The 14,421-nt window shown below is 38.6% G+C and overlaps 1 protein-coding gene across 2 annotated transcripts in view; it reads left to right on the top strand.

Annotated features, from left to right (window-relative positions):
• Window positions 1-275: 275 nt before the first annotated feature.
• MMAA (metabolism of cobalamin associated A) overlaps window positions 276-14,421 on the top strand; it is a 35,894-nt gene continuing 21,748 nt past the window's right edge. The window contains exons 1-10 of one of the 2 annotated variants that reach the window (XR_014618376.1): window positions 276-393; window positions 784-1,259; window positions 2,356-2,478; window positions 3,843-4,013; window positions 4,469-4,554; window positions 5,153-5,302; window positions 6,265-6,967; window positions 8,654-8,741; window positions 9,276-9,333; window positions 9,906-9,993. Coding sequence is in view for 1 of the 2 variants with exons in the window: in XM_084286329.1 (XP_084142455.1) it covers window positions 839-1,259; window positions 2,356-2,478; window positions 3,843-4,013; window positions 4,469-4,554; window positions 5,153-5,302; window positions 6,265-6,552 (1,239 nt within the window). In the remaining variant the exon portion in view is untranslated. Of the gene's footprint in view, window positions 394-783; window positions 1,260-2,355; window positions 2,479-3,842; window positions 4,014-4,468; window positions 4,555-5,152; window positions 5,303-6,264; window positions 7,732-8,653; window positions 8,742-9,275; window positions 9,334-9,905; window positions 9,994-14,421 lie in introns of those variants that run through there. The other variant, XM_084286329.1, reaches the window with a different exon arrangement.

The raw sequence follows: 14,421 nt of genomic DNA, 5'->3' as shown, positions 1-14,421 counted from the left end.
TTACAAATAAACGCATCGGTTTTAACACAAACAGATGCAGCAACAGGCGTGCTAACATGTCTAGAGAAATAAAAAATAAAGAGGACGTCGGCTGCCCCGCGGCCGTGCCCGTTAACGCCTCGCAGCCCCTCACGCGACGCCGCCTAACGGTCGCAACGGTCGCAACGGCCGCGGCGAAGCGGGAAAGGGGCGGTGCTGCCTCACAGCGGCCATGGGCCGCGGCCGGCGGTTCCGTCTCGGCCTGAGGCCGTCACTTCCCCGGGCGGGGCCGCGGCTGCAGGCGAGCCCCGGTTCACGGGAGCGGCAGCGGCGGCGGCAGCGAGCGGCGCTGAGGGGTGGCCGGGGGCAGAGCCCGTCCCCAGCAGCGGGTTGGAGCCCCCCGCACCCGCGGAGGTAGGAGCGGGGCTGAGTTCGTGAAGCCCCCCGGGGGGGGGAAGGTTTGGTTGGTTGGGTCCGAGGTTTGGGGGATTCCGGGTTGTTGCTGGGTTTTTGTGGGTTGTTGGAGCCTGTATTTAAACGTATTTTTTATTTATCTTCGTGTTCATAAAAATATCATCTTCATTTGTTATGATTCTGTGTGTGCTAATAAAGTGCCGCCGTGCTGTTGATGATTCTATAACATCTTTTTATTCTGTTTCTCAACGGGAGGACAGAACCACCTTTTGCATTAAAAAGGCTGGGTTTAGACAAAATGTCAGCACCTGCGTACACGTTTCATTTGTGCCCTTCAAAAGCACTCGGAGTACTTTGAAGGAAGTGAAATTTTTCCCTCTCTCTCCTTAGGGTCTCTTCTAACAGAAGTGAATTGATACCTCTGGTGCTTTTAATTCCGAACAAGATGAAGATCCCCTCTGTACTGCTGAGGTTTCCTCATCGTTATCTCTTCAAAAGAATGTATTTCAAGAACTTTCACTGCACTTCCAGATCAGATTTCCTGTGCATTGGGTCTCTCACGCCGGTGCGCCCGTATCATACAAAATGGATGTGTTTGTCAGAGGGTTTGAAGAGAGATCTGTGTCACCAAGCTGCCCCTGACCAGCAAGCAGAGGGACTTTCTGACAGAGAAAACAGACTTATAGACAGACTTTACAGTGGACTCATCCAGGGCCACAGAGCCTGTTTAGCTGAAGCCATTACACTTGTAGAATCAACTCAAGCTAGGAAAAAGAAAGTAGCCCAGGTGCTCCTTCAGAAGGTATTATCCTACCACAGGGAACAAGAAAAGTTAAATCAAGGAAAGCCACTTGCCTTTAGAGTGGGTTAGTCCTTTTATGTCTGTCCAGTAGTTGCTTTGACAGAATTACAGCGTTCACCTTTCATTATTACTGTTAACTCTTTAAACATTGTGGTCAATAGTCTTTCATCAGTGTTTTCTTGTGATTTGTAACCAATTTCTATCACTTCTGTTGTCCAGAAGAGTTATGGCTTGGGCTGGAAAATGTTACTGAAAAAAAATCAAGATATAACTGACACTTCTTGAGTGGTTGGGGGACAGTGGTTGTTGTGTTTTTAGTTTGTTTGTTTGTTTGTTTTTAATATGTATAATGAACTGAAACATTAGGTTAACTGATTCTTACAGCTATGGTCTACGCTTAAGTAGGGAAGGATGTAGTTAAGCAGACACATTCTTTTCTTGAACTATAAGTGTTTTGTTGAGTGCATTCCGAGTCCTTTCACTAATCCATGAAGGGAAGAATATGTACCTTCCTGTTTTACGGTGTTACTTCAAAGCAGCCTACTTTTTGACTGAGGAGAGTTGAACCTGGCACTCTTGGAAACTGTAATATGTTCTTCCCTTGCAAAGAGCTGGACTAAGCAAAATTGGTCATGACCAGCTATCATTTCTTGTGTGTACAGAGGCAGTAAGAACAAGACCCTGGGCATGGGAATGAGAAATACCTAGTGCAGATTTTCAAGTTAATCCTTCTTTATATGCTTTGAAATGGAAGTAAATTGCCCAAATTTTTGAAATACCAACCACTCAGCATAAGGGCTTATACTCCTGAAGTATCTCTTGTATAAATCTAAAAAATACAGTTTTAGGGTGTTACAATTTAAAACTTTGTAACATAAACTAGTATAGATAAATTTCTTTGGAGGGCAGGAAATAAGGATAAACCAAATGGTATGGGTAGGATGAGGGGTGGTGTAGTGAGCGCTGCCGTCTAGGGTGAACCGTGGTGTTGTGTTTCAGGTCAATTACATTTGCTCACTGGGGTATATCAGTTGTGGCACTTTTTGTGGTCTTGCAGTAAAATAGGAATTATCAGCTTAACTATCAAGTGTTCCCAGGATGTATTATTTACTTAATTATCAAGATCTTTTTTCTTCCTATTTTCCTAATGTTATTATTAGGGTTGTCTGGTCCTCCTGGTGCTGGGAAATCAACTTTCATAGAATGCTTTGGGAAAATGCTTACAGAAAGAGGACACAAAGTGTCGGTGTTGGCTGTAGACCCTTCTTCTAGTACAAGTGGTGGTAAGTAGGACTTAATGTTTCTGTCAGGTTTCTAATACCTTGTCAAATATGAGTGTCTCTATGGGGCAAATGGAAGAAATTTTTGGGCCCTATGAAACTATTATAAAACTGGTAATGTATCACTTTTTCATTTTTCCCCCCATGCATTTTGAAATTGAGAATTATGTATCAAAACCCTCATTTTGTCAAGTTTACTCTTCTCCGACGTTCGAATGCTGTTTAACATTTTTTTGTCTGAAACTTTGCATAGCCACTGTTTTCTCTCTAACTTTATTAACTTACTTAATGCCATGTCAATGAAGGAGAAGAACATTAATTTCTACTTAAATTTCAGAAGTGACAGTGCTGATCACTAGGCAGGACATAATGTTAATTTAAAACTATTTAGAAGATGCTGCAATCCAAATGTATCTGTCAGGTTAGAGTATAGAACATTCATTAATTCTCTAAAAGAATTTCTAGCTTTTTGTTGGCTGTATCAGTGTCATGGTTTCCTGCTGCACTGACCATTAGTCTGACTTGTAGCATGGCCTGCTGATTTTTTAAAATTTGAGATTCCTCAAAATTGTGTGGCTGTAATGTGCCACTGTCAAACTTTTAGGGAAATTCTAGGCTGACCAGGCTTGATTAATGATATCTGTAACTTAAATAATAGAATCTTGATTTTGATCCTTTTCTAATCGGCAGCTGTCAGAGAACATCATTCCCTTTTCCAGTATCTACGCTATTATAGGAGATGCTGCAATGTAACTATTAAAAAAAAAAAAAAAAGCAAATTGAAGCACTGCAATGATTTAGAGTTAAGAAATAGTATATTATGGCATGTATACATTCAAGACACATGAATAGAATAGCAAAATGTGGTGCTAAGACTGTACCAGTTATATGAATTGAGCATCTATTGTCTTTTGGAATGTGCTTTATATATCTAGATCTCAATTAATTTGATGCAAAGTTTGTATGAATAATAGGAAGGCAGGAATGTATCTAAGTTTTCTTAAAAACAAACAAAAATCATCAACAAAATTTTAAGGTAAAGATTTGTCTCTTTGGAAAGAAACAGCGAAGATTAATTAGCAGCTCTTAAAAAAAGAACTGTTCAGGAAGTGCAGAATCCATTCTGACCTAGAACAAACTCTTCGTGTTTGGTAGCAGTAAGGCCCACTTGTCAGGCCTTTCCAGCCAGCCAGGAACTTCCTAGTCCTGAATAAAGTCTTTAACAACAATTATTGGAATACTGTTTTATGACTTATTTCTTCCAAGAGATCTACTTTTTTCTCATTTGTTTTGGTGGGGGCGGGGAACAGGGAAGGAAAGTCTAGCTGTTTGGCACGTTTGAAATAATTTAATAGTAAATGTTTAAGGTTCTCTATTGGGTGATAAAACACGGATGACTGAGTTGTCAAGAGACATGAACGCGTACATCAGACCATCTCCAACCAGAGGGACGTTAGGAGGTGTAACAAGGACCACGAATGAAGCCATTCTGCTCTGTGAAGGAGGAGGCTATGATGTTGTTCTTGTGGAAACAGTAGGTATGTGCTTAGGGTTTTCTTTCGGTTATCCTGCTGCGACACCTAAATCAGGCGTGAGACACCTTGCACGGTCACTGGGTAGAAATGCATGCCTGTTCTGTTGATTTTCTAGGCATTTATATTTTGTAGAAACACTGGAATGGTATGTTCCCTGTTGTTTGTTTATTGCTGGTGAGGCAGTGGCACAGGTTGCCCAGAGAAGCTGTGGATGCCCCATCCCTACAGGTGCTCAAGGCCAGGTTAGATGAGGCTTTGAGCAACCTGGTCTGGTGGGAGGTGTCCCTGCAGGGGGGTTCAACTAGATGGGCTTTAAGGTCCCTTCCAACCTGTCTGTGATTTGTGGGTTTCGTTCAAATCAGAAAGGTAGTGCAATACTATGATCTGATATTCATGTTGTCATTAATGTGACTGTGAAAGATTGCCATAAATAGTGAACTCCGGGTGTAATTTTTCAGGTGTGGGACAGTCAGAATTTGCTGTGGCTGATATGGTCGATATGTTTATATTGCTGCTGCCACCTGCAGGTGGAGATGAATTACAGGTATTGTTCTGTTTCTCTTTCTAAGTACTACCTAGGACTAGAAGGAGAAATTTAAATCCAAGTAGTACTAGTCTGTGCAAAAAGTCCATATCAGTAGTATTTTTGTAAATTATACAGCTGCTATTTGAGTCTTTTCAGTGTCTTACCAAGTTATTGCATGGTTGGGATCTGATTTTTTTTTCCAGATCTTGGAATTACTGGGATGTATGATTTTGGTAATCTCTGAGTAGTATCAGAGAATATTTTTATTAGTTATTAGTGTATTAGTTAACGTATGATTTACTGGGAGTGGTTTTGAGGAAAACAAATCAATATAATTAGTTTTGTAAACTTCATCATGTTTTGTTTAAACTTAAGTCTCTATGCATAAAATAGGTTCTCGTGTAAACTCTGATATCCATATTCAGTGTCAAAGCAGAATAATAAATGGGATGATGGAGGCCACTGGTAGGTACTACTGCTGCGCGACTAGCACGCCCATCCACCCACCAGCAGGAGCCACCAGAAAATAACAAAGCTTTCCTGACCTACTTTCTGTGATTAAATCAGTGTGTCAATTATTCTGGATATTCATAATTTCTCTCCATGTTCTGTTCAGGGTATCAAACGGGGTATAATTGAGATGGCAGATCTAGTTGCTATAAATAAAGCTGATGGTGATTTAATTGTGCCTGCACGGAGAATACAAGCGGAATATGTTAGTGCTATGAAGCTGCTTCGCAAGCGTTCAAAGGTTTGGAGACCAAAGGTGTGTGTACTTCCCTATGGGATTTTTGATGGTGGTGGTTTTTTGTATGTTTTTTGTTGTTTTCCCAGAAAAAATGCTGAATGAGTTGGGACTGTTACTGTCTCATCTAGCTGTTCTAGACTCCTTGAGCTCTTTCATAAAAAAAAAAAAAAATGACCTTGGTTGTTTAGCTTTTTTACACCATGTTAAATACTTGATTGTTTGTTGTTTAATGTTCATATAGGTGGCACATGTTTCTTTGCTTTTTCAGTGGTCTGTGTGTTTGGTTCATCACTGTTTAATAGTAGCTGATACATCTGAATACCTATTTGTTCAGCCTGACAAATGTGACCCAAAACACCTGTTTTGAGATCAGTGAGGTTGTCAGAAATCTGTCTCTGTTTCAGTGACTGGGACTCTATCCATTAGATTGGGGAGAGAAAGAGAGGTTTGTTTTTTTTTAGGCAGTCCCATTTTAAAGATGAAGTTGGATGCCTGAAATACTTTGGCAAAATGAATTCCTACTCTGGAAAGCATATGCAAAAAGAAGTTTCAGTATCTCCTTTCTGGAATATTTTAAGTGCAAAAGGGTAGCTATCAGAGTGTGTCCACCTGAATTGATAATTAAGTCTACATTTAAGTAAAATAGCAACACTGTACATTTTAGCTAATTGTCTCATTTAAAATGATTCTCACTAGTTACACAAGCAGTTGGACAAACCCTATTTATGCCAAATGCTGTGGATCCCAAGGTTTGCTTATAGTTGGTAGAATCCCAATTTTGAGTTGTTTTTTTTTTTTTCCTTATTCTTTATGGAAAAAAGTGTGACTGGCACAAAACTCCTTTGAGCGGAATTGGTTGAATGTATTGAAACAATCTTGCCTTCCACATTTCCTAATTTTCACTCGATCTACTTGATTCAGTAATTTAACCCTTAAGCCCAGTAATTATTTGGCTTTAAAAATTCTTCTGAATCCAACAGGTAATGCGTATCTCTGCCAAAACTGGAGAAGGTATCTCAGATATGTGGGATAAAATGACAGAATTCCGTGACCTCGTGCTCACGAGTGGTGAGCTGCTTGCCAAACGACGGAAACAGCAGAAAGTGTGGATGTGGAATCTCATCCAAGAAAATATGTTGGAACATTTCCGGAGTCACTTGGCAGTCAAGGATAAGATTCCACTTCTAGAAGAAAAAGTTCTTAGTGGTGTCTTGTCTCCTGGGCTGGCAGCTGACCTGCTGCTGAAAGCATTCAAAGATGGTCTCTAAGCACTGTAGTATACTGTGTTCTTGCTACGTTCTTCATGTAAACATAAACATTAAATACATTTTTTAATGTGTGGATTCAAATGTTTTGCTACAACAGACGTTAATGGAACGCATATCCAGTATCTTCCCGTATCTGGGAAAAAAAAAAAAAAGATAAAAAAATATTTGGGCAAAAAATACTGTAGGACCCTGTATATGCAAAGATATATGACAAATGCAAACAGATTCAGAGACTGTTACAGATTATATGTGGACAAAAGCACATTTCTGAGTCTCCCATCTGTACACACCATGGATTTACTGGTCACAAACGTGTGCCTGTGTCAAAAGGGCTGGTTTTGAGAAAAGTTTGGTACTGCAGAGTTGCATTGTGGAACCATCTCAGAGCTGACTGGCAGTGCAGCTTTCCATTTTGGTACAGTATCAGCTGTTGCCTTTTCCTTCTTCACCTTTAGTGACTGCAAGAACAGTGGGCTTCCCTGATAGAACCTGACACAGTCTTATTTTTAAATAAATAGTGTGCATATAAATAGAGCATAGTGCTTGATAACTGGTTGGGAGTTACTTTACTATGTGCTGGGAGAAGGGAATGTAAACCAACCCAGAATCTAAATAGACATTTTAATAAAAAAGCAAAATTTAATTAGACTTTTTAAAATACAGACATCAGATGGAACCAGTGCTATCTACAATGTTTTAATTGCAATTGGTTTTGTACTAGAGTAATTGATTTACTCTATTACTTTTTAGTAATAACGATTTGAGGTTCTGATCTGACAAAAGTAACTTTTTCAGCTTCAAACAAAATGCCCAGCAGGTTTTTCCTATCTTGTAGAAAATGTGGCTGCTTAGAACCCAAAGTACTTTTTTTCCCCCCTTGAGAACATGTCTGGAGGTGTCATTTTCTTAATCTGTGAACTAGAAAGCAGGGTTCATATGGTACCTATTAAATATGAAGAGTAAAACGGAAAAATGATGATTTCTGGAGACTTGACAGAAAAGCAGTAAGAAGCAGGATATTCTATGGGTCTATTGTTTACATGAATTAACTTACTTTTTAAGTATTGCTAGTAATGATTTTTATAGTCTTGATTTTCTGTACATGTACTAAGTGGGATGATGTCTTTCATTCCTTATTTAAGCTCAGTTTTACCTATTTGAATTCCAAAGTAGTATGTATTTCACACAACATTTGAGTTCTGGCAACCTGAGTCTGAATTTTTCTGACAATTCCAGGGTAGCAGTGAATCTGTGTAATTTGATCCTCTTGCTTTTTGCTTTCCTTTTTTTCTTTCTTTTTTTTTTTTTTTTTTTTTTCCCCTGGAGACAGTTGTTTTTTTTTTTTCTCTTCCCTTAGCACCAATTGTTATATTGTGTCCCCAGCTAAGTCTACTTTTTTTGTGGTAGACCTCTGTGCTTCAGAATTTTCATTCCAGTGTAGGTATAATATAGCAGCTATCAGAAAAGATGAATGAGTGTTGAAATTGCTGGGCATTTTTTTCCTTTGGTTTGTCAAAGTGGCATAAATTAAATACAGAAAAAGTCTTCATCCTCAGTGCTAGCATTTCAGTTATTTCCCCTATTGTAGGATGGTTTCTGTATTGTTGTCCATAAATAAAATTCTCTGTATTGTCACTCTGAGAATATGAAGCATGACCAAGAAGTAAAATGTAAACTGCAGTGTAAAGTAAAAATACTTTGTAATTTATAGCAAGGATCTCTTTATATATTTGCAGTACAATACTAAGAAAGTGCATTGTGTTGTTTTGCAGGATGTGGAGCTGAGACATTTCTTTTTAAAGAAATTTGGCACCAGCGTAGCTGGTATTAGTGGTTTCCACCACACAGACTGTCAACTTCCCCCACCCCCTTATTCCTGTTTCTTAAACTTTACATCCCAAATGAGTAATTTAGGATTGCTGCAATCAGTTACTTGAAAGTACCTGAAGTGTTCAGGGGGTGCCAGAAGCAAAGGGATCTGATTATTGCCTTGCTGTGTTGTGGAAAAAAATGTTTCTTTTCTATTTAAAAACAGTTTAGGTCTCTAATAAATATGACAAAGAGTACCCCAAACCTAAAGTGATTTCTTTTATCCTCTCAGATTTAAAAATTAAATGTATTTAGATGGTACCTAGTAGAGGAAAAGATGGATGGAAAATGAATTGATGAGAGCAGCAGCTTTTTAACTGGTAAGTTCTCAACTTTTTGATAGTCCATTTATTTCAGGTGACAGTTTTTAAGGTGACCTAATTTGCGCTTATCTGCTAGATCAAGTCTTCTCTATTGTCTTCTTTTTCTGTTGTCAGGGACTGTTTTTTTCCTTGTCTGCTATATGGCAGCCATCATGCAAGTAAAATAGAACCTGTGGCTTTGTTTGAATAAAGGCTGTTCTAGCAGAATACCTTTTACCACTTCAGGATTTGTTTTCTAGACCCAGATCTGTCTATCTACTCAAGCCATGGGGTCATCATCATTGTCTCATTTTGTTGCTCCTCTTGGAGTAGAGTTAATTTACTAATGAACTCTTAGAAGATAGTACAATAGTTTAAGTTCTACTTTTCATTCAGCTGCATTTTCCTCCTAAAGGAGAGCATTGAATGAAAATTAGATTTGCTTTCTTTATGTGTTTGTGTTTCATGCTTCAGTAGACAGAAAAATGCCTTATACTGAAAGGGGTCTCCAGAAATGGCATGATAAATGACGATCCCTGCTTTATTTTTCAGTGATTCCCCTACCAAATTGAAAACCTGTACTGTGTGAACTATGAGCTGAGCCTCGCATGTAAGAATCAACTTTTTTGTTTTCTAGCTGGTAGAATATTGCCACAGAATGTTTTGAAGCCAACTGTTCAATTAGTTTTGCAGTTTTGTTTATGTCCTCACTGACATAAACAAAATGGGGAAGTGCATTGTCTTCAGAAGGACTGCATAGCTTGAGCTAGTAAGCTAGAATTTAGTAAACAATTCCGTATTTCCCAGAATGGGAAGTGGCATTTGCAGCTCATCACTTCTAACTCTGGGGGATTAGAAGGGGTAAAATGCACTAAAGCGTTGTATTCAAGTACACAGGGTTCTGAAAAAAACAGTAAACAAATCTGTTGAGTAGGATGTTGACATATTCTCTAGTTTCTAGAGTTAAATTTCTTTCACATTAACATTTAAAACCACAGCTACTGCAAAGCGGTATAAGAAAATAACTGTATGAGAAAATAATAGCAAGACCGTTTGTAGATAGAGATGCGATGAACTGTTAGACAAATTGATACGGGAGGTGAGGAACAAACTTTCCAGATGCACAAACTGTTGTGTCCTTGAAGTCTTGCAGCTGTATGTAAGTGTGAAACTTTTCCCCAGGTACCTGTGTAATAGATGTTGCTGCTGTTTCACAGCTGGAAAAACAAGTGTGGTGAGATCAAGTGATTTACCCAGGACTCAGAAACAGGTCAGTAGAGTATAAGGGTTACAGTTCAGTAGTCTTTACTCTGAGCCCCATGTATATTTACGGCCATGTTACTTAAGGTTGAAAAAATGCTCTTAGCAAGTTCATGCTCTCAGTGTGACTTACTCCTTTCATATCTAATCTCTCTGTCTTCAGTGACAGGACACAGTGACCCCTTCTTGACTACTGTTCTGCGGTAATGTCCTGCTTTAAGTAGTAGAAAACCTTTCTTTGATAGCTAATGTTTCTGTAAATTCATTGCTTCCTGTCACACATGCTTGCTTGCTCTGTTTTCCTCATGTATGTTGCTTGTTTATGAATCTGCAGTGTGTTACATGTCTTTCTGTGGGTTTGGAGATTTTGGGGGGAGGGGTGTTGAGCAAAGCTAAAGCATACATGTTAACTTTTTTCTTTTTAATTAACCTTATGCAACTCCCTTCCTAAAGTTTTCTTCCTTAAAGCAACTGTTCTGGTGTAAATATACTTACTTCTTAACTTTTTCTTGCTTGTTGTTCTGTTGTTCCTCCCTTGGATGCACAGTCAAGAAATAACATAATTCATCAGTTAAAATGAAAAAAATTTTTACAGAGCTTAGTGGTTCCAAAACCATTTCTTCTGGATGTTCTAAAGTAGCTATCATGTCAGACATGATTGAATAGGGGTAGATAAAACATGCATGTAAAGCAAAATCAATATGTTCCTCTGGAATGTACAATTTGAACAATCTACAGTGTACAGTTTAACTTGTAACAGGATTCCTCTTGTAAAAACTAGATCAGATACTCAGTGGTCATACTACTTACAGTTGATTTACAAATAAGCCCTCCCCTACCGATGCCATATTAGAACATTACCAAAATTTGTGGATTGAGAACAATTTTTTTATTTTTTTTTTTTTCCAAATGAAACAATTCACAAGCAATTACAGTACATTTTTAAAGTGGAAGTCTGATAGGCATATTTTATTCCCGGCTGCCATACCTAGGTATGGTTCATTGGATAAACGAGGAAAAGAAGAGCTGACATTCATCGTAATCAACGGAGGAGATGTATAATGGAACTGCAAGAAGGATGTCTACTCTCTCTCTCTCTCTCTCTCTCATGAGAACATAAGAATTATCTCAAACATTTCAGTGGCAATTCTCACAAAGTGATGTGATACGCAGTGTTGCTGTGTGAGGTTTAAAGAAAAGATAAATTCAATTCCCTTTTCTGTCTTTTAGGTTTGTTTGTTGAGGGTGACTAATAATTTAGACAGTTGTACTTTGGAATTAGGTGATTTTGTTTGTAATCATGCTCTACGGGTGGAAAAGTTAATGTATTCATAAGTCCTTGGAGTTTGAGTATGTGATTGTTCACCTGTAGCAAAAAGCAAAAGCTTTACTACTCAGAATGCACTTCTTTTTTGGCACTTTCCCTTCATGATGAATTTCCTGTATTTCTCCTTAAAATGATAGGGCAAATTGACTTACATACCATATATTCGTTACTTTCTGTGTCTGTTATATTTAGATGTCTTTCACTGGTAGAGTGTTTAAAAAAAAAAAAAAAGTTTTAATTCTTTAAGTTATTACTTTTAAAAATTATTCAGATAATCCCTGATTGATTATCTTTATGAATAACATTATTTTTCTTTTGCTTCTTCTACTGAAAGAAACTTAGACCTAAATATTCCAAGTACTGAGCTGAGCTGCACTGTGGCTGGCAGCAGTGGCTGAGGATATGTAGATTTAACGAGAAGATTGTCTCACTGATTGTGTGGCTCGTAGCATTACAGAGGCACACTGCTAAAAGTTTCTCTCAGTCCTGAATCTGTGACACAAAGATTCTGTTTGTAGTTTTCTAATTGCAAGTGGTGGAAGACAAGCCTAATGTTAGTTCTTATGACTTGTTGCTTAGCAGCAGTGATCAACAGAAGTGCAACCTTTTCTTTTCCTGTGACCTTGGTGAACCTTGGCATGGACAGAGCTCACCAGCAGAAGACAAGGATTTCTGAAGTGAAACCGCTGTTCAGTGTCTGCATTTGTGGCAAACCATCTCTTCTTGACCCCTTTGTTACCTTTCCCCTTTAGTCTTCTTTCTCTCTCTCTCTCTCTCTCTCATCAAGTATTTGAAGAAAACAGGCACCATCCTGGGAAGGTGGGGAGATTGAAAAGTTTAGAGATGAGTCAACTGTGCTAAGATGTATTCTGCCACTTACGGGGAAAAGGAGCTGAGCTGGCCCCCAGGCTGTCATGTCAAATGCTTCGCTCATGGCAGGAAAAACAGACTTCACACGTCACACGTTTATTCTTATTTAGAGGAGCTTTCCCAGTATTTTGGAGTAGGTAAAATATTCCAGAGGAAAGGGAAATAAGGGTGCTAAGAATTTTCCGTTCTATATCTCTTAGGTGACATTTCACAAACTGAGCTAGAAAGAATATTGAATGTAGTTGAAAATGATTAGGGACCTACACCAAGTCAAGAAAACTTTCCCTTTTTTTCCCCTCTCATCAAGTTTGGCAGGGTCTGTAGGTTAAGCAGCAAGTTGCATGTTTCACCGTACTTCTAAAACACAAATTGCTAGTTTAACTGGACAAAGGATTTTTGGTGACGTTATGAACTGCAACAATTAACATGCCTTATGATGTCAGAAGCTTAGAATGGGAGCTGCTTTACTGTTACCCAGATGCTTGTCTTTTAATTCTAGATCTAAGAGACAGCTAAGTATTTTTATACTTATTCTGCCAAAATGTTATGATCCAGACACATCTGTATGCTTGTAGACAGTAAGTGGAAAATAATGCCTGCTCAGGCTGTCAGTTTTCATCTGTCCTCCCCATCACCTCTGCTATGGACTTATGCCCTCAACCCACACTTCAGGAGTCATTGGTAGCTGGTAATAATGCCAGTTAAGCAGTATAGGCCAACGTATTAAAAGGTCAGCAGGCGTGTCACTAGCCCTTTATGCTCTGGAGTCTGTTCTACTACAAAGTTCGAAGAGAAGCTTTCCTGTTCAGCTACCCACTCATAAAATGAACGAAGAACGCCAGTATTGCTCTAAGTGCACAATTGAGATCATACATTCATTCTGGAAAAGGCAGCCACAAAACAAACTGGCTTGTCCTGTGTGTCATGTCAAAGGCATGGCAGGTGTATGGCATCTGGCAGAGCTCAAAGAAGTGAAATAAACAGCAAACTGGAATGTGAATTACATCGCAAATATTTCTGTTATAAATATCTGACTTTTTTTTTTTTTTTTAAATTTCACAAATCTTAATAAAGAATGAACTACCTGGAAATCTTGACTGCTACCTGAGATCATGAGAAATAACTTTACATGCCCTTGGTTGTTGAACAGAGCAAATTGTGTTTGCCTTTTTTTTTTTTTTTTTTTTTTTTTTATTCCTCTGAGCTGTGAATGTGATTTGTCTGTCTAGTGAACAACAGCTGCTAGTATTTCATATCTGCAGGATTAAAAACCAATAGCTGAAATCACGTTTTCAACTTCTGATATATGTGATAAGGAATGAACTTGGGTCAAAATCAAGAAGCTTTTAAAAACAGTTTCAGTAAAAGCAAAATAATTTTTGTTAAGTGTTGTGATGCAGATTACCTGACCGGTTCTTTCTGTGCATGGTGGCAATAGAATAAGTAGATTTGACAATTCATGTTTCAAACTTTAGGTCATTAAACTATAACCATTCACCTTTCCTTTTAGCTCTCCATTCAAATGTGTCTTTTTCTTATAAGCAAAATAAATGTCTTTGTTGTGAGACTTCTTAGTGCTGTCACTTCAACATCTGCAGCAACTGGACTGACCATGCCCACTGCACAGCACTAGCACATCTAAAAGCCACTGTATGCTTTATTTCTGTACCAGGATTAAACAGTTCTTCTGATTTACAATGTTTTGAAGAGGGAAGGCTCTGTTTCATCTCTTGCAGGATGCACATGGCTTTTAGTTTAGCTTTAGCCACTGCTCTCCACACCCATTTCCACTCCACACAATTCCTGGCTGTGCATTTGCTCCTATTGGAAATGGTACCACTTCTCTACATCCTCACATCAGGAAGGGTGGCATCTGAGCACGTGCCTCAGTGTGATTGAACAGGGGTCCTAGAATGCAGGCTGACTGAGTTGTGTCCTATTAGTGAGTCAGTTTTCCACTTTTGAGGTAGCAAATTCATGGGCAATGAGACAGGAAATTTCAAAGGGGAACTGGAATAATTAAAATAATCTTGTTTGGTCCACTGCCAACTCTTTCATCTTAGAAAATATTGCTCTGGAGACAGGCACAGATCCTGTAAATGAATCTAATCTGGATCTCTCTCATCTAATGTTTTGAACATGTATCCCTTAGTAAGCATCTAAAGTGCAAGGACATTTCTGTGGGACAATTTGAATGGTTTTGATTTCCTATTTTTTTTCTTTATTGGTTGCTGCTTGAGA

This window comes from Netta rufina (assembly GCF_964035555.1).
Source record: "Netta rufina genome assembly, chromosome: 4".
Lineage (NCBI taxonomy): Eukaryota > Metazoa > Chordata > Aves > Anseriformes > Anatidae > Netta > Netta rufina.
This window is presented reverse-complemented; position numbering and strand designations above follow the sequence as displayed.